This window comes from Periophthalmus magnuspinnatus, chromosome 24 (assembly GCF_009829125.3).
Source record: "Periophthalmus magnuspinnatus isolate fPerMag1 chromosome 24, fPerMag1.2.pri, whole genome shotgun sequence".
NCBI classification, from domain to species: Eukaryota; Metazoa; Chordata; class Actinopteri; order Gobiiformes; family Gobiidae; genus Periophthalmus; species Periophthalmus magnuspinnatus.
In genome coordinates this window covers 6259577-6285108 of record NC_047149.1, presented here as the reverse complement: position 1 = coordinate 6285108, position 25532 = coordinate 6259577, and the positions used below count along the sequence as shown (strand labels likewise).

Sequence of the window (25532 nt, the reverse complement as noted above, 5' to 3'; positions counted from 1 at the left end):
TTTACTGTGTTTATTAAGTCCAATTTTGATACAGCTCCAGTTTTGATACAGCTCTGATTTCGTGCTATAACTGCTGCTTCAATGTACAAGTACATTCTATTCTTTGTTTAGTTCAGTTTTGGTTCAATCCTGGTTTGGGTCCATCTTGGTTCAGTCTAGTCTTGATTTATTCCAGTCTTGGTTTAGTCTCGTCTTGGTTTGCTTCTGGTTTAGTCTTTTTGGTTTGGTTCTGGTTTAGTCTACTCCTGGATCAGTCCCGGTTTTAGTCTTGTTTTAGTCCTGGATTACTCGAGTCTGTGCTTATTCATACAAGCCTAGAATCCTGCTCTGGTCCAGTCTTGTTTCAGTCCTGGTTTAGCCCAAGTTCTGAATGATTACTCACCATTATTCAGAATGTATGTGAATAGTCAAACCTACATTACATTGGTGAAACCCAGTCTGGCGCAGGTCTTTTGCAGAGGAGGAGATGCGTACTGTCCCCATCAGCACACAATGGTCCGTGGGCGGTGTGTGTCTGTCTGAATGTGTGCTTTAGACCTGTTTTTGTGCACCTGCGGGGACCCCACGCCCACACACCAGGTTTCACAGGCTAATGGACAATATGGTGCAACCACGAGGTGTACTGCAAGATTTTTGTGTGCTGCTTTGGTAGTTATGTTGTTGCATCTGCCTATTCCACTGTAGTCATTATTAGGGTCGTCAGAAGTATTCTATTGTCTAAATAAAGAGTGTTTTTTATGATCATTGTGGTATCAGACTATCGAGTCCAATCATTTTTGTTCATCCATACTCTGTGGTGGTAAGCTACTGTAACTGAGAGTGGAATGTTTTACCCAATGACACAACAAAAATGTATGCTTAGATGAGGTTTGAACCCCTAACCTTCTGATGGGAGGGTGACCACGCTTGGGCCTCCATGCTGTGTGTACATGCTGGTTCCTGTGCTCTTCCTGACTTGTGCAGTATACGGCCTCCAGAGTGAGTGGTCTGTCAGCAGCTGTGCTCTGTGAGCTTTCTTCTATTTTTAATGAGCTCAAACCTTCTGAACTGCACCAATAGATTTATACTGTCTCGTCTCCTACAACAACAAGTCCTCTGGAACCCTCAGCTGTGCAATCCTTATATTTTGTTAATGCACAATAGTAATAATATATATTACATTTGCAGTGACATTACGCTGGGGGTGTTCTACATGTATCTCTACGGTAGTTACCATGGAGACACAATGCACACAAAAAGTTTCAAGAAAAAATTGAAAATGGGAGCCTGTGATCAATATGAGCTTTCATGGGCCTGTTTAGGTGTTTCAATTTCAACCAAAAATGTGAAAGAAAAACTGTTAAGACTAGCTAACTTGTGACTGTAATTTTATGTGTGAGAGACTTGTTTCTGTTCTCACCTGTTGTTCCAACTAAGTCACCTCTTTCTGGTCTGACTGTGTTCAAATAAAGATTAAAGTCTAACAGAGCTTCAGACAGAGCAGTGCCTACAGTTAGCACCACACAGGTATTGTTTGTTATCATGGCATTTCGGTATGATATTTATTCAGATATTCTGGAAAGGTTTACTCCATCATACGACTAAACTGATGAAAACTAGATTGAGTTCTACACATTTCTTTGTCTGGAACAGTTCTCACTAAAAACACTGAGAAAAAGTGAAACGTCCAGATAGATTTTTTGAACCCGATTGGTCAAAGGATCACAAAAATGGAAGCTGAGAAGTCAAACTTTTGTTACATCTAGTTGAGAGAAAAGCACTGTATTTTTGCCAAGATAGTGAAGTGCATCCATCTGCGTCGTCATGTTTGTTTTGGTTTGTTTCTGTGCGTCCTTCTTTGGCTCCGCCCAGACCACAATGCTGCACTCTGATTGGTCTGAACCACTAGTTTACAGGGCAATTGTAACAGAGGAGGCTGGGTCAGATGGATTCTCAGGAGTTTCTGAACTTTCAGATATAGTGAGAATTCATCTACAATTATGTATATTTGGACAGCTCGTTATGATTGGACATTGGTGAAGCTTTTTGTTTCAGATAGGAAGGGCATCTGAGGCAAAAACATAATGCTAAATTGTGAGATATTGTAATACAAGTAACGTATGGTATCGTTGTTGTTTGCATCTACTGAAATTTTACCAGAATCTCTACTGAACTAAATATAAAAGGTAGCTGTAACTTGAATACTACCACTTCGTGACATCGTAAGTTGCAACAGAGCATTTTGAGCTTTGTAGATGTAGACAGACTAATAATAAATCATTACTCAAACAAGTGTGAATGAAACAAAACACAACTCCAGGTATGTTTTTGATTAAGTGACAACATTATAACATGGCTTGAAGCTCTTAAGAGTCAATTTTGTGTAATGTAGGACCTTTAAAGCGGACACGGACGCTCTTTCGGCTCAATACTGGACGTACTACCTTCTGCTGGTTTCTATAAGAAGGCAAATGTAAAAAGCAATTTGGGTTCATCCATTTGGAACGCTCTATAATGCCACCGCCAGGTCTGCAGCTCGGACTCTGACTCTGAGCAGAGCTGGGCTTTTTCATGTGAACTTTTCTCTGATAATGAACTCCATGAACTCTGATAATTTGTCATCTGTTTGTGTTGTTTTCTGATGTGTAATGTAAAGGTGAGGTTAGTTTGAGTTATTGTAGTTTTGGAGACTTCATGGGGACCTAAAGACACAGTAAAAGTGAGTGATTCATGGACTAAAGAAGGACTAAAGAAGGACTAAAGCCAGACTAAAGCAGGACTAAACCAGAACTAAAGAAGGACTAGAGCAGGACTAAAGAAGGACTAAACCAGGACTAAACCAGGACTAAAGAAGGGCTAGAGCAGGACTAAAGAAGGACTAAACCAGGACTAAACCAGGACTAAAGAAGGACTAGAGCAGGACTAAAGAAGGACTAAACCAGGACTAAACCAGGACTAAAGAAGGACTAGAGCAGGACTAAAGAAGGACTAAAGCAGGACTAAACCAGGACTAAAGAAGGACTAGAGCAGGACTAAAGCAGGACTAAAGCAGGACTAAAGCAGGACTAAAGAAGGACTAAAGAAGGACTAAAGCAGGAATAAAGAAGGACTAAAGCAGGAGTAAAGCAGGACTAAAGCAGGACTAAAAGAAAGGACTAAAAGAAAGGACTAAAGCAGGACTAAAGAAGGACTAAAGCAGGACTAAAGCAGGACTAAAAGAAAGGACAAAAGCAGGACTAAAGCAGGACTAAAAGAAATGACTAAAAGAAAGGACTAAAGCAGGACTAAAGAAGGACTAAAGCAGGACTAAAGCAGGACTAAAGCAGGACTAAAAGAAAGGACTAAAGCAGGACTAAAAGAAAGGACTAAAGCAGGACTAAAGCATGACTAAAAGAAAGGACTAAAGCAGGACTAAACTAGGGCATGTCTAAAGCAAAAATAAAGCAACACCAAACAGAACTAATCCAGGATTTAAGCAGGACAAACCAGGATTAAAGAGGACTAAACTAGATCTAAACAGGTACTAAACCCGGATTAAAGAGGATTAAACCAGGATTTAACAAAAAATAAACCAACCAAACGAGGATTTAAACAGGACTAAGATAGAACTAAACCAGGATTAAACCAAAACAAGACTTAATTTAGGACTAAACCAGGACTATCTTGATTGATTACAATTTTTGAGTCAATGGAACTATCCTCCTAATAGCGCAGGACGATAAATTAAGTTACTTTTTTACTTTTTCCCTGGTGTTGGAATATTTTTATTTTATTTTACAACACAAATTAAGTAAAGTAAACCATTTGATTTCTTTGTATACTTTCAACCAGCCACAAACTGCCATTGTGTCCACTGTGGGCAAGACACTCCATTCACCTTACCACCTTTTCCCTGTACAATGTAGTCCATGTAGTTACTTTATAATGCATTTGGGAGGCTCACTTTTTGTTGCCAGCCTACCAATAATATGCCTAAGGAAAGAACAGGCTAATACCAGGTGCTGTGCGAGCTATATTTTATTTTTTTTCTTAATTGTTGAGATGTAAACATATTTTTCACAAACTGTCTCCGCTGTTTTGTCGTTCGTTCCCTTTGTATCTGGCTCGTACAATTCCATTATGTGCTAGAAACGCTGTTGAGCTAGCATTAGTGGGTGTGCGAGGTGAGACGGTGAATAGGTGATTGTCAAAGCGAGGAGTGCAGAGTCAGCAGTACTTTTGAGTAGTCTGAGGGGACCGGAGGACAAGGGACTCGCGGGGATACGGTCCAAACACAGGCAGCAGGTAGTACGTTTTAGTACAGTGAAGGGGGAATCGCTGAGCAAAATACGGGTGAACCTGCCAGTTTTTAATTTAATTTTATCATTTTTTTATATAACAACACACGTCAGTTAATAAAGACAGGAATTATTTTAAGAGAAAAGTGCATTCTGCAAACCAGGACTAAAACAAACAAATGATATGCGACTATGGTTGTCTGGGAAGTTTTGATGTTTTATACGCCCTCCGTCGCATCTCAAGCCAGAATCAAACACGACCGTCGAATCAGATTTGGTTACATCAGTGACACATGTGAAATGAAGGAGCTCATTGGTCACCCACGTTACATCTCTCTCACCTCAGTTTCAAGTGGAACTAAACAGTTAATTCTGCTTCTAAACTATCTACATGGTGTTTGAATAGCATTCTTTACTGTTCCTAGCCATTTTTGGATATTTTAGTGCAAATTAGAAAGAAAAAAAAAACAGCTTTCTCCTCAAAAACACCCAAATCTATGTGTGTGCAGCTTTCAATGGCCTCTGCAATTTTCAGTAGTAGGTGACATCACGCAAGACTGCCCTGATTACAGCCAGGTGTTTCTAATTTTTTCTAACACCTGGCTGCAGACGCGGAGTTTGAAGTGTGGATACCTGTTAGACCAATCACACTGTTTGTTATACCTCCAGACCCCGCCCTTACTCCCCACTCACACTCCCCTTTAACCCTCCAGGTACTGCCCAGTTTAGCAGCTCTATTTCAAATGGGGTAGTGGGTGGAGTTTAGGTGTTTAGTCCTGTTTTGGTTTAGTTTAGTGAGCTTTTTTCCTCATTAGCAGCCATATTTGTTTTGGTACAGACCGGCCATGCGTGTCCCAGGCTAATCCAACTGTCACTCACGTCCATCTGAATTTGGGGACTAGACTCACATCTTCTTACAGTTTCGGAGAAGTGTGTGCTCTGGATCCCACGCGAGCACAGATCCGATTGTGTAGACAGAGCACATGTGTAAACCATGCTGAGTGAATGGGAGAGAGGATGCTTCTTTTCAGCTCTTTCATTCTGCTGTTTCCTCACATCACTGCTGCTTTCACGACACCATCAATACTTTCTATGTCCTCTCTTCCTCTCCTTCTCCTCCTCTTCCTCTCCTCCTCTTTTCTCTTCCTACCCCTCCTCTCCCTCTCCCCCCTCGTCAACCTCTCATCCTCCCCTCCCACTCCACGCTCCCTCTCCTCATCTTCCCCCGCCTTCTCTCCTCCTCCTCTCTTTTCTATCATCTCTTCGTCTTTCTCTCTCTTCCCCCGTCTCTCCCTCCTCTCTCATCTGTCTCTCCTTCTCCTCTCCTTTTCTTAATTTCTTTTTTTCTCTCCGCCCCTTTCCTCTGCATCTACTTTTTCTTGCTCTCCACTCCCTCCTCTTTATCTTCCTCTTCTGCGCCCTCCTCCCCCACTTTTCTCTCCCCTGCCTCTCACTCACTCGCTCCTCTGCCCCCTCTCCTCACCCCCTCAGCCCTCCTCTCTCCCTCTCCTCCTCCCACTTCTCCCTCTCTCCTCTTTGCCTCCCCCTACCTCTCCTCTTTTCTTCGCCTCCTTCTTCCTCCCCCTGTCTCCTTTCTTCTCTGTCTTTTATCTCTCCTCTCTTTCCCTCTTTCTCTCTCTCCTCCCCTCTCCCTCTCTCCCACCCTTCCACCCCCCTCCTTCTCTCCCCTCCCTCTCTTCTTCCTCTCCTCCGTTGCAGTAAATGCCAGTGTGCCTGGTGTGAGTGGGTGGCAGCAGCAGCAGTGTCAGTCCATGAGCTGATTCTGCAGTGGGAGTGAAGGGGACCGATGGAGAGCCGCTGTCATGGCATCTGCTCATATTTACACGTATAATACTGTATACAGAGAATATATGGCTTCATTAAAATATATGAATAACTGACTGTACAAACAGACTAAAATCTATGTATTTAAGCAAAAATGTGCCTTGCCCCTGAGCAGATATATTGTATAAGCAGCTTTTAAGGTCTAAATAAGTCTAATTATGAAGTGTTTTATTGTGTGAGAATCAGGAAGTGTGTGTTAGCATGCAAGTTGTGGGTGTTAGCATAACCGTGACGTCAAAGGTGTGCACTGAAAGTTGTAGAACGCACTTATAAACTCATCATGGTGAATATTTATGATGCCGTGCAGTGTGGAGGTGCAGATGGAGGTGACGTGCCGCTCTGGAACACATCTGTTGGATTCTATTTTTGCCGGACGCCGAAGTCGACCCCAAGCCTGTTCCCTTAATAGATAAATAGTTATGGCGTGAACATGTGGTCTCATGTGCAGCTTCAAAGGAGGTGACAACAGCACAGCAGAGCTCCGGTCCTTCTGTGAGTGTCTCTAAGCGAGTACAGTCTTAGCGAGGAGTAACTTTGGACCAAACCGTTTAAATTGAACTATTTTGGATGTTTTTAAAAGAGTGGAGAGCACGTTTAAGAGAGTGTAGAGCACATTTGTGTCCCTCACCTCAGGATGCACCTGACACATGTGGTAAACAAGCTCAGTGCCCGAGCATCACTCAAGTCTCTATTATTCCTCTGTCTCTCTCTCTCATTCTCCCTTCTTTCATTCTCTTCCTCTCTGTTTCCCTCATTTCCTCTCTTTCTATCTCCCTCACTATCTCCTTCTCTCTCTCACCCCCCTCTCTCCACCTTCTCTTCTTGTCTGTCTCTCTCTCTCTCCCCCCTCTCTGCCTCTTCCCTCTCACTCCTCTTTTTTCATTCTCTTCCCCTCTGTTTCCCTCATTTCCTCTGTCTCTATCTCCCTCACTATCTCCATCTCTCTCTCATCCCCCTCTCTCCACCTTCTCTTCTTGTCTGTCTCTCTCTCTGCTCTCTCTCTCCCCCCATTCCCTCCCACTCCTCTTTTTACTCCTCTTTTTATCTCTCCTCCCCTCTTTCTCTCGCTCCCATCTCCTTACTCCCATCTCTCAACCTCTTTCTTTCTCCCAATATCTCCCCCCTACTCTTTTTCACCCCTTCTTCCCACCTCCCTCCCTCGTCTTCCCTCCCTTTCTCTCTCCCTTCCCCTTTTCTCCCCCTCCTTCCCTCCCCCCTCTTCCTCCTCTCTCTCATTCACTATTCCCTTCCTAAATCTCACCCTGTCTTCTATTCTTTCCTCCCTGCCTCTATCTTGCTCTCTCTCTCTCTCCCTCTTCCTTCTCTCCTCTTCCCCCCTCTTCTTCTACCTCTCCCCTTTCTCTCTTCCTTCATGCCTTTTTCCCACCCCCTCCTTACCTCTCTCTCTCTGTTGTCACCCTTTCTGTCACTCCTTTCCTCCCCCTCTCTGCTCTTCTCTACTCCTTATATCTCTCCCTTTCTTCTCTCCCCTTCTCCATCCCTCCCTCTCCTATCCCTCCCTCCATCCCTCTCTCGCTCTCTCTTGCACACGCGCTGGGTGATGAGTCAGAGGGGAGCAGCTGGGAGCGTCTCTGGTGTGAGCTGTCAACAAACAGTACCACTGAAGTAACAGTACTGCAGTAATAGTACTCAGAATACTGCATGTCACTAGGTCCATGCTGCAGCCATAGATATGCAAACAAATGAGTGATGGATGAACGAAGAGATAGGTGAATGCTTAAACTTTGTGCTTAGATCCTGTCAAGTGGTGAAGAATTGGAGGAGATGGAGAGTTTGAGGAGGCTGGTGGTTGTGCTGCTGCAGCGGTGGAAGAGGAGGAGGGGTGTAGATGAAGAGATAGGAACATAGAGGAGAGAGGGACAGTTATTTATTACACTATATAATGGAAGATCACAATCCTTAAAGAAGACACATTGTGCTTGTGTCTGCTATATAGGTATAATTTATGATACTCGTGGATCATTGTGTTATAATTTGGACATTTTAAATCGCAATATTCATCTAAAATGACTGATTAAAAGAAACAAGTCAGCTGATCTCAGCGTTAGAAACCTGCGGTGGCCAATGGGAGCTGACATCGCCATAAAACATCATCAGAAGAAAGTGTCGCATGCTGTCGGCCCCTCCTATGGACAGTGGCAGATTAATCTAGCAAGCCATGGATATTTTTTAATTTGTGCCAAAATGACTACGCAACGCTGCTGAATCCTACATGTATCACTGATTAAGTAAATAAAATTGGAGAACGAAGTAAGTACAGAGCAGTGGGTGTGCACTGGTGAAAACTGAGGTAGATCGGAGCAGTGTCTTAACACTGTAACACTATAACACTAACAGTGTGGAGTTAGGTGTGTCGAGAGGTGCTATATAAATACAATTATTACTATTATTAAAGGGACCATATTACACCAATTTCAGATCTGTTTTAATGTTTCCTCGTCACAAACAGACCTGGAGTTGTGTTTTGTTTCATTCACATATTTTGAACACGCAAAGGCTGTGTTCTTCTCTTAAAACACTCTGTTCCACCTTGTGATGTCATGTGGTAATACAGGAAGTGCTCCACTCCATACAATTTCATCAGAATCACTTTGGTAATTTCAGCCCTGGAATTGCCAATCTCTAATGAGTGACATCACAAGGTGGAATAGAGCATTTTGAACTGTGGAGATGTAGACAGACTAATAATAAAAAGTTACTCAACCATTTGTGAATGAAACAAAACACAACTGTAGGTATGTATTTGATGTAACAATATTGTAACAGCTTAAAGCCAACAACAAAACAACAACTACTACTGCTTCTAAAAAACTATGCTGTGATTTTTTGTAAAATCTTATGTTATGAAATCTTAATATAATTATGTTAAGTATATTTTAGAGAAATAAGAAGCTTGTCATTTGAACTATACTTTAAATCTTTACATCTTTCACAAACCCTTCAGCACACTGTTGATATTCACATGCATTCATTTTCACTCACATGCACAGCTTTAGAAGTGCTTTTTCAGAAAAGCCTTATTACTACTAAAACAACTACTCCTGCTTCTGCTACCGCTACTGCTACTTCATAATAATTAATTATAGGCTTTAATCTATCGGTTTTGTGATCATCTGCAGAAAATTACTCCAATTTCTTCCCAGTCACTCTGCCTTTTTGGCCCAGACTACCGGCCCAGCTGGTCCCCACAGTCTGCCCCAGAATGGAGTGTCCTGGGTGGGATCAGAGGAGCTTTGATCACCCCCTGACAGGTGCTGCGGTCCCATAAAGACCCTGCTCCTCTGGGCTAACAGATGCCAACAGGCAAAATGGCCAACCTCAACACTCTATCTCCGCTGTGTTTGGACAATATGACTGCAATGGAAACAGACAGTTATGGACTGTATGAAGGAACTGTCAGAATGTGCTGATATGCAGTAAGATGTGGTGGAGGTCTGAGGGTATTTAGTATTAAAGAGGGGGTATTATACTTGTATGGGGTTTTATGTGCTAACACATAACATATTCAGATATCCATAGTACCGTTTATTCTTTTGAAAATGATATATTTGACAAGATATTAACATGTTCCACTTTCATTTTTGTCGCTCTGAGTCCCCCCTCCCTTTGCACTTGGCGCTAAGTCACTCCCCTTCCAGAGCGCTAACACATTACAATCAGTGTGCATCCTGCTAATGAAACTACACATCGCATCAGTATCGTTTTGTATCATAGTTTTGTATATTTATGAAAATTTGCAGAGTGGGAGCATGGGTGACGTAGGCTTGTGGGCTGAGTGTTGGACAGAATCTTACAGCTGTACCATAAGGAAGGTTCAAATAGGGCCCAGGAGAGATCACTAAATTACCCAAACATGCATAGATGACATTTAAAACCTGTTCAGGCATGTTTTTATGAGTGAACAACATTGTAACATGGTAGGAAGTTCCCAAAATTAAATTCCGCATAATAAAAACAGGTCCATTCACAGGTTCAAAACTGTTCAAAAAGATGTTGGCATTCAGGTAGTATAGTTGTACACACATGGTTTTAATGTTGACAAATGACATTTTTTAACCCGCAATATATTGAATTTTTTGAATAATAAGTAAATACAGAGCAGTGGGCGGAGATGTTCACATGTGAATCAATCAAAATACAAACACGGAGTAAGTTTACCATGAGGGATTGCATTATAATATGATTTTTATATAACGGGTTCCCTTTTAAGACATCAGTACTAAATCAGTGTCTTGTGTTACTTTACATCCCAAAAACAATTCTGAAATAGCATTTTTACTTTGCTAAATTTAGTACGTATGCTTGCTTCCACTCTCCAGTCTATTATAACCATTTCAGTACTATAAAGAGGGGCTATTATGCACAAAAACATGCTTGAAGTGTTTTAAAATGTCACCCATGCATGCTTGAGATCTCTCGTGGGCGCTATTCAAACTCTCCTCCCGGTTAGCAGTACGATTCTGTCCAAAGCTCAGCCCACAAACCTACGTCACCTACGCTCCCACACGGGCATTTTCCCTTAATATTAAAAAGCAGGGTACAAAATAATATACTATAACTTCACAAACCTGATTCGATGTGCAGTAGTTTTAATTAGCGGGATGCACAGGCGAGTGACTGAAATGAATTGAACATTTTCATAGGACATTTTCAAAACAATAAAAGCTATAAAGTGATATAAATATGTTATGTGTTAACAGTTAATACCCCAAAGAAGTGTAATTACCCTCATCTTTTAGGCTTCCGCATCGTTTAAGTTATGAAATATACTTTAAGTTCACAGTTACTTGGCTCTGATGGAGATGGAGAGTCTGAGGATGCTGGTGGTTCTGCTACTGGTGATGAAGGAATGCCTTAAACTGACTGGTTGAGATGCACAAACTGTCATTGGCTTCTATTTTGATCCAAATGCCTTCCAGGGTTTTATACGTTTGTCCTTGTCACAGAACTTGAATATTTACCTAACTAATTCTCATTCATCACAGTAACCAATATGAACATAGACCTGTATTTAATCGAAAACGTCATATCATCCGTGTGTTTTGTACGATATTTTGATATTTGCTTTGAATCCTTGGCATTTGGTTCAGGAGTTTCCTGTTCTCCATAAAGACTGTTGAACTTTGGAGCAGAACATTGGACCACTTGACATTTATGATGGCGAGCTCTGTCTAACAAGCTACAGAAGGTAGAGCAGATACACCTGGAGCTCCTGGGGTTTGAGTTAACCTTTGGAAAAATGTTCTCAATCTTCTCAACCGCTGTGTGTCTGAGCTGTTTACACTACGAGGGCCAAACAACGGGGAGTTTGTGACATTAAATAGTGTAGAATATTGGGGGGATCAGTCCACAACTTAGACTTTGTATTAAGCCAGATGTCCAGTGAAAATTATGTGTTACATATGTACATAACTGAGGGAGTGTGACATCACCCAGAATTCAGCTCCAGACCAGAGGATGTATAAAGAAGTGGACTGAGTGTGACGTCACCCATAGCGTTTGGCTCCAGTCAAATGCAGCTCATCAAAGTTTTTGGAGCAATTTTGGAGCCAAGTTGCATATTTGGAATTCTAACCACGAGTATCATAGCAACTAAAGAGCCAATCTGGAGCGAAGCTGTTAGGTAACGCCCCTTTCCACCTGCACCTCTGGTTTTAGCAAGGAACAGGCGCTTAGCAACGCTGTCAATCAAACCTGTTGCTAACAACAGGAGTGACCTCAGAGAGAGAAGGCGCTTGATTTGTCTGTTTTTAATGTTCATATCTTGAGTTACGAAGACAATAGCGAAATAAAAATACCAGGCTTATGTAGAGCAGGTCGATACAAACCTTTTAAGACTAAAATGACGAGTCTGACAGCAGCAGCTACAGAGAGCGAAGCAACAGTTTTCTTATGTAAAGTGAATTTGAGCCAGAGTTGATGGAGCCAGAGCCTCACTGCTGGTTTGAAAAAAAAAAAGCCCCTGACTGGTGTGTTATTTATGTTCATATCTTGATTTATGGATGAAATACTGAAATAAAAACACCAGAATTATGCAGAATGAACATAACATTTAAGGTCAGAATGACGAGCCTGACCACAGCAAGAAAGAGACGGGCGGCCACTTAATAATAAAATAATCTATAAAAATACAAAAATTCACTGGATTGGAGACTAGGCTTTAATCTATTAAGTGTCAGGACTGTACACATTTTGCAAGATATACTACAATACATTACATCATTGTTATCAACTATCAATCTAAAGGTTTGCTGCTTTGAATGGCAGTGGTTCAGGTGTGGTTCACCAAATGGACCAGAAGGTTGTTGGTGCAAATCCAAGTCTAGTCTGTCAATTTCTCTTTGTCTTGGTTATGAAATGTGTTTTTGTTATGCAAGTTTGATGTGATTTTGGTATTGCATTGGCATTAATATGTTTACCAGCTGTTCTCTTTGAATGTATTGCAATGTTTGTTAATATAACGCTGTGCCTTCCTTATAGCTCACGCATACAAGTATAATTATAGTCTATATTAACACTGGTGGAATGCTTTGTGTTTCTTGTGTTTGCTCAGGCTCTGCGCTGGGATTAGCTGTGTGATTTTTGGGTCTGGCTGCTGTTAGCCGGCCTCCTGCGGGACATTTACGCACATGCACGCTCCCCGAGACTTTAACACATGAGAGGCAAGCATCACAGGCCAACCATGAAAAAGATTTACATTGGCAAAACGGCCTTAAAAGTGTCCCGCAATGGTGGCAAGCATCCCAAGAAGAGGTAAGAGAATCGAACCGCTGTCCACCAACCATCAAAGCCATATCTGTATGTGCCGTCACGCCGCCACCTCCATCTGCACAATGTCAAAGTCTGAACTGTGTTTGAGAATCAACAGGGGCAGTTTCAGGAAGAGCCCACACTAAACATGGTCTATGCCAAGAATCCTCGTTTTAATTAGAACTTTTAGCCCTGCCCCCTTTGTCCTTTCTGCCACTGTGATGTTGCACCATGACATAGAATCAACTGTCTGGGGTCATGTAGATGTCTCTTTATAATTCTACTATGTCTGCTACTATTTGTGTATTTGCCACTTTTCAAAATGCACCATGACAGAGAGTCAAGTGTCTGGGAAAGTATTTGGCAGTTGATTTCCCATGTTTCTTAGTGACAATGTGCCTAATGAGTTGAAAAAGGTGACCCTGTCAGCAGTTTCTGTGTTAGTAGACACTCTACAAAGTGCTTCCTAAAATGCTTATAATATATCACAGTCTCAGTTTATTTCTCGTTTAGCTGCTCTTACTACACGATGTATAATGTCCATCCATCCATTCTTCTACTTTATCTGGGGCCGGGTCACGGAGACAGCAGTCTAAGCAGGGACTCCCAAACTTCCCACACCCCAGGCACTTCCTCTAGCTCCTCCGATGGGGCCCCAAGGTGTTCCGAGGCCAGCCGAGAGACATTGTCCCTCCAGCGTGTCCTGGGTCTCCCTTAGGGCCTCCTCCCAGTAAGACACAGAACAGATGCTCAAGCCACCTCAGCTGGCTCCTTTCAACATGGAGGGGCAGCGGCTATACTCCAAGCTCCTCCTGTGTGATTGAGCTTCTCTCCCTATCTCTAAGGGAGCACCCAGCCACCATGCAGAAGAAACTTATTTCGGCTGCTTGTATCTGCCATCTTATAAATCGAGAGCTTTGACTTTCGACTCAGCTCCTTCTTCACCACAACAGATGTAGCGACTGCATCACTGCAGAAGCTGCACCTATCTACCTGGCAATCTCACACTCCATCCTTCATTCACTCAAGAACAAGGGATTGATGCATAATCTAAAGAGCATTTATCTTGACTTAAATAATTTGAAATCAGGTTTAAGCCCTTTAAATTGAGTTTAAATTATACGTCTAAACAAGGCCTAAACCGATTGATACCCTACAAAGCCTCTGTCTGTTAGTTGTAATTCTTTCTTTTTGAGTGCCTAAAGGTACATATTATGTCTTTTTTGAGCTTTTAACCATAGTATAACACTGTTCCCTCTTAAAAAAAACATACATTCCATTCAACGTTGGAAATCACTGTTTGAATATTGCCTGGATTGTGATGTCACAGGTAGAAATCTGGAGGTGTTTTTAAATCATCAAATTATGTTTGTCTGGGCACTTGTGTCTTCAAATTGTGTTCACTACAGCATGCTGGGTTTTTTTTTTTATATCTTTGTCAGTGGTTGATTTCCAGTGCTGCTGCTGGAGGATGGCCTTCTCCTGCTTGTCTATATGGGAAGGTCATTTTATAATATTCCACAGTAAAGCTTAAAACTCATTTATCGCCACTGACAATATTCCAGTGTATAGTGTGTAACTTTTTGCAGGTATCATGCAGATAATGTGCCACATCCTGAAAGTTACACAGTGTTGCTTTACGTTTCAGCAACATTGACAATATTCTTTGCCAGTCAGGCGGCTTTTATACAGGTGGTGTCAGGTTTGGTTGATCATTTAGTTAAGTTATCCCATTTCAGCACAACATATACTGTGAAATTAGATGTCCAATGACACATTATAGTACAGGACATAAAAAATGCCGGCTGCTCTAAGAAAAAGAGTTAAGTTAGGCCAGAGAGCAAACTGTAAAAGCCACACTTTGGGACAAAAGACAGTGCTGTGCTGTCTGCGTCGATCAATAAAATGTATCCATCATAAACCTGGAAATAAGAACTGTAAGCAGCACTAGGACTGTCTACGCTTTGGAGGTTCACCCCAGTTTCATTTATCTGTCTGAAAAAGCACTTCTAAAGCCGTGCATGTGAGTGAAAATGAATGCATGTGAATATCAACAGTGTGCTGAAGGGTTTGTGAAAGATGTAAAGATTTAAGGTGTATATGACAGCTTAGACTTCTTTTTTCTCTAAAATATACTTAACGTGATTATATTGAGGTGTCATAATATAAGATTTCATAAAAAGCACAGCATTTTTTTTTTTTTTTTTTTTTTGGGATCAAGTTTATCATTTAGACATGTGCAACTGTACCCTAGCAACCAAATGCGCCCAAACTAATTTACATAATGGGCCTTTTTCACGCTGCTGCCTGACTATTTCCGGTTTTCTCAAAAGTGCAGATCCTCACTTTCCATTGCATTTATGCTTTATGAGGATTTAGCCAATTCGTATTAAAATAAATCAATATTTAAACATCAGGCAGCAGACAGCAAGTTATGGATGGATGATCACGGACAGCATCTTCAGAACTTAAAAAAATAAAGTAGGCTAAGTGCGTGCATCTCAAAGTTAATACTAACCTAGTCTAAATCACAAAAGAGAACAAAAGAGAAAAAAAATGTACATCCATCACTAGTAATTCCATCACTTCTTATGTAGATAAGAAGTGATGGAATTATCTTTATGCTAATTGCCCATAGAGAATGAATGGAGCAGAAAGAAAAAATAAAAAAGGGCCCATAGTTCTGATGACAATGATAATGATGATTTTTATTATTTATTATTATTATTTATTATTATTATTATTATTATTATTATTATTATTATTATTATTATTATTATCATTATTATTAATAATAATAATAATAATAATAATAATAATAATAATAATAATAATAATAATAATAATAACAATTATTATTATTATTATTATTATTATTATTATTATTATTATTATTATTATCATTATTATTATTATTATTATTATTATTATTATTATTATTATAGGCATGTACTATCATAATCTTACCATTCAGCGCTCTCTTAGATACCACTCATCCCACTGTGTCCATTCACACTCACACCATATCCTTCCGGGACCCCCCCTCCTCCTCTCCTCCTCCTCTCCCGGGACCCTTTCCTCTCACCTGCCTTAAAAGCATTCAGGATGTGACTCAGCCTATTCACACTCCAGGGACCAAACGCTAATGTACTATTTTATTTTATTTTATTTTTTTAAACCCTCGATCCACTTTACAACAAACAGTCAACAGCAAACACCTGCACTCCCAAGCTAATACGCACCATTGATGGACAGGTAGAGGTGAAAGGACCGGGGCAGCTGGGTAATGTAGTGCGGTAATGGTATCCGGTCAGCAGAGACACTGAGTCATTGTGCAGACGGGGAGAGAGCTGCTTATTGTGTTGTGGGTGTTAACAATGGGAATGGAACAGACTAGATGAACGCATTAAAGAAATAACTATAATCAAAAGGGCAGCCAAAATGGAGACTTAGATGAACTGTATGTAGCCTGCATTCTTACTTTTTTACAAATACAAACTGAGCATGTGTGTCCAGAGCCTTAACCTGCAGACAGAGACACATACAAGTGTTTCTCATTGTCGGTATATGGACAGGCATTAAAATAAATCACTATTACAGCTGTTATCAGTAAAAGCTATATGTATTTTGAACAGGTCTCGTATATGGGGACACAGATAGGCCATGCTTATAGAATTTAAAATCTAAATCTTACACATGGATCCTTTAAGTAGGAGTACCATTGCTTCACAGTAGTATTACTCGAGTAGACATTTTAGAAAGAATGACTCAAGTTTACAAACAGTGTATACAATACAGTGTAACTGACCGGCCTAATCCTCCATGTTTGATGCTTACAAGTTGACTGCTTCACACAAAAAATGTGTTCCTTGCCTGTCCATAATAAAACACTTATAAATAAATCACTTAAACTAATTAGTAGTTAGCACTCATTAACAAAAGTGTATGTTTATTTTTTATGTAACAGTTTTTGACATCAACTCTAATTATACCAGCCCAGGCCAAATGCACATAATGTTTGACCACTACAACTATTTACTGTGTTTATTATTATTATTATTATTATTATTATTATTATTATTATTATTATTATTATTATTATTATTATTATTTAATTTTTTCATTTTTTTATTTATTTGTTTATTTGTTTTAGCAAAATTTGTTTTAACCCAGTACATATACAACTGGATATACTCTGGAGGTCAAATTTAAACCACTGTTTACAGTCTGCATCTAATTATTAAATGTTTTATTGTCCAACAATAATAAGGAAGTACACTGTTAGCATGCTAGTTGTTGTTAGCATTATTGTTTCTGCAAAACTACTCTCTGCCTTTTGAGAGTTGTGAAAAGTGCTTATAAACTTATCATGATGAATAAACAGAATGCTCAGAACACATGAGGTAAGTGAAGAATAACTCTGGGCCACTGCGAACCGTTTCCATGTTTTCTAAAGAGAGTAAAAATCAGGTACAGCGCTTTTAATTTTGTTGTGTTTTTTGGTGTTTTTCCCATTGAAATAACTGACAGCGCCAGTATTTTATTAACACTGGAAATGTTTCATCCAAAGTGTGAACAAACCCACCCGCTCGCTTCCCACACTGTTCATTTATTTGCATATTAATTAGCATAATATTTCATAACATTTTTTAAAACAATAATTTAGCGTGCTTTTTTCTAACTGTCAGATTGCAGATGTGTTGACCTGGTTTGTGGTTTGTATCGCTGTAATCACTGAGTCTGTCCACATGAAACAAAAACTGGCACAAAGTCCAGTGTCTTCTCTGTCAGTGTAAATAAACAAAAGTGAATCCATTTTTTTTTCTCACATTATCTTCACAAAGTGGTGTTGGTATTCAATCTTAACGACATGATTGTTGTCAGTTGAAAGGACTTTAAGCTGTCAGATTCCCTTATAAATAAAGAAAAGGTTCAATGGATCATACAAATTTTTACAGTTATAGGGTGATGTGATGTTAAGTGTGATGTCACTTCCGGGTCCATCAGCTGATTGAAAACAATGAACATGTTTTACAATTTCATCTTTTTTTGCAACAGCATATCTCACGTTAAAAAGAGATTGCAGTTGTTTAAAGCTAACAAAGTCATCAGCATGGATCTATGGTTATGACGGTGACAGAAAGTGTACGAGGGACGTTTAGGTAAAAATCTAGGCTAGGCTAAGATAGGTATTAATATTTCCTGTTCTCTGTATTGTTACTACTAATTTAGCAACTTTGTATCTATTGTTCTTGGTAATATTTAGTTATCTACCAATCATTAAATCTGGTCAATTTGAAATACATCCAATTGTTCCTTTCCTTCCTACTCAGTTTTAAGCTTGCACCACACTTACCCTTCGCTCATGTTGTTTTATTCTTGGTTAAGTATCCACTGTACAAGTAAATAATGGACAGTAGACAGTACACACTTTTACACATTCATTTATAGTGAGCTTTATTAGCCTTGTCTACTTAGTTTAGGGTGTAAGTAAATTAACTTGGGCACTGTTTATAAGAGGTATAGCGGTAAAACAGTCGTAAAGTAGTCGTTGCATGAATAAAGAACAAAAACAAAGATTGAAACCAGCTGTGAAGTTTCTGGTTGGATCTGGAAGTGACATCATTACTTCACAACTGTATAAGCCCCCTGCCCTCCATAGATATCATAGGAGCCATGCCGTGCCCTAAGCCTGTGCTGCGCGTTCCGACGGGGCTTCCTAAGAAGTCGATATTTTGTCCGGAGGCAGGACTTAACATTCTATTGCAGCCATGGTGATGCCCGTTTGAACACTGCTGAGCTGAAGGGTCTAAAAAACATACTTTTTGACAAGCGAATTTAGACCTAAAATAGTACTAAAAACACATCCAGTTTTTCTTCACCTTTCTGTTGATGTGTCTGGGTGGCACCATTTCCCTCCAAACACAGTCACTTTGTGTTAGTGGCTATGCTGCAGAGGTTGATTTTTGATTTGAGCGTTCGACCATTAGAATCAATGCATTTTCAGGTCCACCAAAAGTCATGTTTCACTACTTATCCATCCATTTTCTTCCACTTTATCCAGCGCTGGGTCCCGGAGGCAGCAGTCTGAGCAGGGAGACTCAGACTTTCCTTTCCACACACACTTCTTCCAGCTCTTTCAGGGTGTTCCCAAGGCGTTCCCAGGCCAGTCAAGAGCAATAGTCCCCTCAGCGTGCCCTGGGTCTTCCCCGGGGCCTCCTCCCAGTGGGACGTGCCCAGAACTTTTCCATATTTTTTTTAGATTTTGTATTAACAGCCACTATGTATATTTTTATAAAAGCGAGTTGGTTTGGATTTTATAGCTACAAGTTTCACTATATTAACTTCACAGAGCAGCTGTAGTGCGCCCCCAAGTGACAGCTAATGTATACTCCACTTAATAAGTAAGATTTCAAATAATTTATGAATGACGACTTCTATGATTTCTTTGTGTACCCTCTAATGAGAATCATCCATCCATCCATTTTTTTCCGCTTATCCGGGGCCGGGTCGCGGGGGCAGCAGTCTAAGCAGGGACTCCCAGACTTCCCTCACCCCGGACACGTCCTCCAGCTCCTCCGGTGGAATCCCAAGGCATTCCCAGGCCAAACCGAGAGACATAGTCCCTCCAGCGTGTCCTGGGTCTTCCCCGGGGCCTCCTCCCGGGGCCTCCTCCCGGTGGGACATGCCCAGAACACCTCCCTAGGGAGGCGTCCAGGAGGCATCCTGAGCAGATGCCTGGCTCCTCTCGACGTGTAGGAGCAGCGGCTCTACTCCGAGCTCCTCCTGTGTGACCGAACTCCTCACCCTATCCCTAAGGGTGCACCCGGCCACCCTACAGAGGAAACCCATTTCAGCCGCTTGTATCCGTGATCTTGTCCTTTCGGTCATTACCCAGAGCTCATGACCATAGATGAGGGTAGGAACGTAGATTGACCAGTAAATTAATCTATCTCGGGGTCTTGTAATGAGAATCATGACATGATCAAATTTTAAAACACGAGTGCCACCCAGGACTTCAGAATGAGGAAAAATTAGGACCGTTGCCATGGCAATTAACAATTTAAAACCAAATATTATATCTTTTCAATGGGAAAAATGCTGCATATAACAAGAAGCTGAAATTACAGGCCCCATAACTTGGAATATTTGACACTTACATTTCCCACAATGCACTTGGGCTGATATTAGATTGAAGGCTGACTAACCCGTGTACAGTATGGTAGCTAAAAATAGTGTTGATGGTGTGTACATATACAGGAGAGGTGAGGGAGTAAACGTGAGCTATCAAGGTTCATTCACGTGATGTATTAGAGTTGGCTAGCGGTGCAGACCAGTGCGCAGGCGGGAGAGTGGGGCCGAAGCAATTTACTAAAGGTGGGATTAAAGTTTGTGCTGCAGAAGAAAAAAAATGACGTTCTATGGCAGGACATAATCAGTAGTAGAGTTTGCATGTATGTGTGGGGGCGGGTATTTATCACATTGCGGCGACTACAATCTGTACACACTTAATACATGGTGACTGGTAAGGACAAAAATGAGGTCCACAATTCGTTCAAATTAAATCAACAACATGGTTTAAAGTCGGTTGGTTAAAATAGATTAAAGGTGCTGTACTTGATTTTTGAAAAAAAAAAAAAAAAAGAGCTAATTCACTGAGTTTACAGTGGTCCAAAGTTATTCCTCAATCACCTTATGCATTCTGAGCTTTCTAATTATTAACAGTGATGAGTTCATAAGTGCTTTTCATAAATCTCAGAGACCAGAGCACGGTTTTGCAGTAACACATCACACAGACTTATTTTGACCTGCTTATACAATGCATCTTTACATTCTTTCTTCTATTATTTTTACAGTTATTATTACCACAGACATCCATGTAATAGCCTTGGTTTACAGTTGTTTAACGTAGTTTCAGCACCATGCCTTTAACAATCCCTCTTCTCATTGGTTAGTTATATTTCAGTATGTATACTATGTTGCAGTTTCTTCCCGTCACCTCAATCTGCATACCTTTATTACTTCCATGTACATGCCTATGATATGTTGTTGTTTCTCAGTACAGTCTTTATACTTGATTTCCTCAGCGTGGGTGTGATGTTGGTGGTTTACTGTATTGATAATGGTGCCACGGTTCTTTACAGTCTTGTCAAAGCCTCTCAAAAAGCACTACATTATGCATTCACTCCGCACTCGGTGGTGGCGAGCTACTAGGCGAGGTGGGTGAAGTGTCTTGCCTGAGGACATAACATCAGAACTTGAGTGGGAATCGATCCTATGACCTTCGAGTTGCGTCACTGTCAGCCTGCTTGTGGTTTTCATGGTGTGCACTCATGTGGGCTACTGTTCCCCCATCTGCTTGTCATATTCATGTCCATCCGCATTGCCTAGGCTGTTGGTTTTACGGTGCATTCACGTGAACATACCTGTGACAGTGACAGTATTCACCACATTTCTCTGTCTGTAGTTCGTTGCTGGAGCAGAAAGAGGACCTCCGAAAGCGTCTCTCATACACTACTCACAAACTGGAGCTGCTGCAGAATGAGTTTGACTCCACTAAGGTGTACCTGGAGACAGAGCTGCGGAGGGCCCAGGAGGAGCTCGACAAGTTCACAGACAAACTGCGCAGGTGGGTGGGCTAAGGGTGTGTGTGAACAATACCATATATACTGTGTCTTATATGCATTTAGTGACCAGTAAAAATAAAGAGATAAAAATCATAATCATAATACATTAGTTTTATACAGCCACTTTTAAACTCCATGCACCTTCACTAGAGTCATTTCGATGATTTCAGCCCTGGAATTACAAATCTCTATTGAACAAAAGGTAAAATGTAGCTGTTAACTCAAAAGCTACCACTTAATGACATCACAAGGTGGAACAGAGCATTTTGAGCTTTGACATAGACAGACTAATAATAAAGTGTTACTCAAACATGTGTGAAACAAAACACAACTCCAGGTCTGTTTTTGAGGAGGTAACAGTGTTCTAACACGGCTTAAAACTCACAAAAGTCAGTTTTGCATATAATAGGAACTTTAAATTGATTCCACATTATTCCTTGGACTCGGGTGGATCCTGTTGTAGTCATTATTATGTTCTGTTCTATAGCCCAGGTTTAGCTTTGGATCTAGTCCTTAAAGATTTTCTCTTTCATTTTTGTTTTTGCCACATTAGTTTGGGAGTTTTGCATAATTTAATCCTTGTTAAAACCTGCACAGGTGTGAAAAATCAGCAGACATTAGCTTACTCAGATGGAGCTGTTTACATGACATTTCAATAATGGGACAACTCCAGAAATCGGATAATGATCCGGTCTTTGGTGTGCATGAAAACATAGCCAGTGTGAGGCATCATAAATATAATAATTATTACAGAGGTGTTATAATGACAGCACTATAGTTCCACAATATTATCACTGAGCACATTTCACTGTTATTTTGTGAACTTAATTTACAATCTAACTATATATGTATTTTTCTCCTCTTTTGGGCCAGTCCTTAGTTATGTCCTGGTGTCGTCCTATTATAGACCTGGTTTAGATCTGATTTTCATGAAGACTCAATCTGACACAATGTTATCTTATGGACTTTCTTCTTGTATTTTTCATTTACATATTACATAAAACATCTTATTTCTCTTTGATAGTAGGATACAATGTCTTCTAGTCTTTTTTGCCTACTCCGAGCAGCTGTACCAAAGTTCCATAACATTTCAAACTCTCCATAGCGATTCATAATTATGTCCTTACATGTCTGCAGAGGATGCATAAAGACATCCCCCAAACTCATTAAAATTCCCATATGCTTCTTCCAATTGAAACTATTGAACCTCCGTCTAAGCCCTGACATTTTGCATACAGCCTTATAGGAAATCCTCATGGCGATTTAACACAGAGCCTATGTAATCTTTTGTTGCTAAAGACGACCGAGTCCTCCCAACAGTGGATTCTGACAAGCTTGACATTCAGCACCTCTAATGAAAAGACGTCTAGTATCTCCAAGATGTCAGGCAGGGTACAAAGCTATAGAAACGCGTAATTAGCCCAGCCTGGAAAAATAGTCTTTCCATAATTATAATGTCATTTTAAAAGGCCTGTACATGATTTTTTGTATTTGCATTTTCTTGTCCCAGTATAGATATAGTGTATAAACACATCTTGAGGTCAAAATAAGTCAGCTGTGTACAGTCTGCATCTAATTATAAAGCATTTTCTTCTTTTTTTTTTTTTTCATTAGGATGCCAGTTGTTGTTAGCATGGTAGTTGTTGTTAGCATTACCGTAACAGCAAAGCGTCACTCTGGCCCATAGAAATATCATAAGTTCAGGAAAATGAACCAAAGATGGTCTTGTGTTGTTTTCAGTGGCCTGTGCCATGTAATGCTGAAAAATTATTTTTTCTTTTGCATTACTCCCTCTATACAGGCTAGCACCTCCCACCCGTATGATATCAAAAACATGCACCACATGATCAGTTCTGACCAATTGGAGTGACAGCTGCTTGAGTGGACTTAGCACAAGCTCTGAACAGGGCTAGGCTAAATCTCACAAAGCTAACTTTTAGGCGCTTTGGGGATTTTATGTTGTGAAAATACTGAAGAATCTCTACAAAATCTGACCTTTGTGAATCTGTGGATGCCCTGTCAGTCAAACACCACCAGTTTGATTTCACAATAAATGCATTGTGCTCATAGACTGTATAAAGAAGTGGACTAGGTGAGTGTGACATCACCCATAGTGTCCGGCTCCAGTCAAATGAAGCCCGTCGAGGCTAGAGCAGTTACAGGGGCCAATTTGGAGCATTCCAACCAGATTTCTGACCGCAAATCTGGCAATCTGGAGCGAGATTGTTCAAGGTAATGCCCCTTCCCACCCGCACTACTGGTTTAGCAGAGAGCAGGCGCTTAGCAACCCTGTCAATGAAACCTGTTGCTAACGGTAGCGGTAGCGGGAGTGACCTCAGAGAAAGAAGGCACTTGATTTGTCTCTTATTAATGTTCATATCATGTAGAGCGGGTTAATACGAATATTTTAAGACCAAAATGACGAGCCTGACAGCAGCAGTTACAGAGAGAAGGGTGACAGTTTTTCAATAGAAAGTGAATTGAAACCAATGGAGTCAATGGAGCTGGAAGAGCGCTTATGCTCACTTCCTATTTGGAACATAGCTAGCAGGTTAGCTATGTCCATTCATATGTCTATGATTGTGCTTTACGAAAAAATTATTTTCAAACCCAGAGCCTGGAGTAGGATACTAATGGTACTCACACAGGGCAGAGGAAGGATTATCCTATCCATTTCTTAATATAAATTCATGCTTCAGCTTTTGAAATTTGTAAAAAGCAAATATAAACTCATCATGGTGAATAATTAGGATGTTCGGAATGCATAAGGTAAGTGAGGAATAACTTTGAACCAAACCATTTAAAATGAACTAGCTGTGTAAAAGTCAGGTACAGCACCTACAAATGACATCCCATGCTTTAGCCAAGACCTGCATCTCCGCTCAGCCGTCCCCATTACTGCGCAGTGAGAGCAAAAATGTCCGATTTGTGTTATTGATTGCGCGGTCGGACAGCTCATCTGGGCCTGTCAGCATTTTTGTGCAAAATGTCAGGGCTCTGGCAGCGATAGTTAGGACCGATTCAGATGTGGCCAGGACAAAACTGTTGGCCCGGAAAAGATATTAGGACGTTAGTGTTGCATTTGGAGAGTAGGATTAATAGGTTTGGATGGGTCAGGCTATATACAAAAAGGGAAATTGCACATTTTATAGGCCGCAATATAAATAAGTACGTTGTATCTGGGTTATTGCTTTGTCTACAATATCCCACAGTAAGGCTTTAAACAGCTATCCTGCATGAATTCAAATACAAATGCTACAAAATGAACATGAAAACATTAAAAACATGCATTCTTACTTTGAGCTAGTTCGCCTCTCCATAGATCTGACATCTAACGTGGACTGGTGGTGTCCATAGACTGTATAAAGACGTGGACTAAGTGAGTGAGGCGTCACCCACAGCGTTCATCTCCAGTCAGATGAAACTCATCGAGGCTAGTGGTTATTTGGAATTTCGAATTTGGAGCTGAATTCTATATTTGGAATTCTGACACAATAGTGAAATAAAAATACCAGGATCATGTAGAGCGGGTTAATGTGAACATGTTAAGATCAAAATGACGATCCTAACAGTAGCAGTTACAAAGAGAGGGGTGACAGTTTTTCAATAGAAAGTGAATTGGAGCCAGAATCGATGGAGCTGGAAGCACGCCCATGATCACTTTGTATTTGGAACACAGCGGCTAGCAGGTTAGCTATGTCCATTTATATATACAGTCTATGGTGGTCACTTACCTTTGTCTCTGTGGAGATAAAGTTACCTCAGTATGGCATTAAACTCTCCAAGCAAATAAACAGCATAGAGACAAGGCGAAGGCAGACACTCCCTCAGAAAAGTTACATAATACTCCTTTAAAGTAACCATGTGGAACATTTTGGAGATGGCATTTCACCTGACTGATTCCAAGGAAATAGAAAGTTAAAACCATACTTTGAAACATTTTCCATGGGGATAGACACGTTTTATGCCATACTGTGGAACATTACAGCCAAAGAAACAACATAAGAGTCAGGTTTGTGGAGCTGCAAGCCTG

At 40.6% G+C, this 25532-nt stretch overlaps 1 protein-coding gene across 1 annotated transcript in view; it reads left to right on the top strand.

Annotated features, from left to right (window-relative positions):
- The window catches only part of si:dkey-174m14.3 (uncharacterized protein LOC563117 homolog), a 58065-nt gene that overhangs the window by 9973 nt on the left and 22560 nt on the right, over positions 1–25532 (top strand). The window contains exons 2-3 of the mRNA XM_033991445.2: positions 12676–12875; positions 21340–21501. Of these exons, the coding sequence (XP_033847336.1) occupies positions 12778–12875; positions 21340–21501 (260 nt within the window). The 5' untranslated portion in view covers positions 12676–12777. The remainder of the gene's footprint in view (positions 1–12675; positions 12876–21339; positions 21502–25532) is intronic.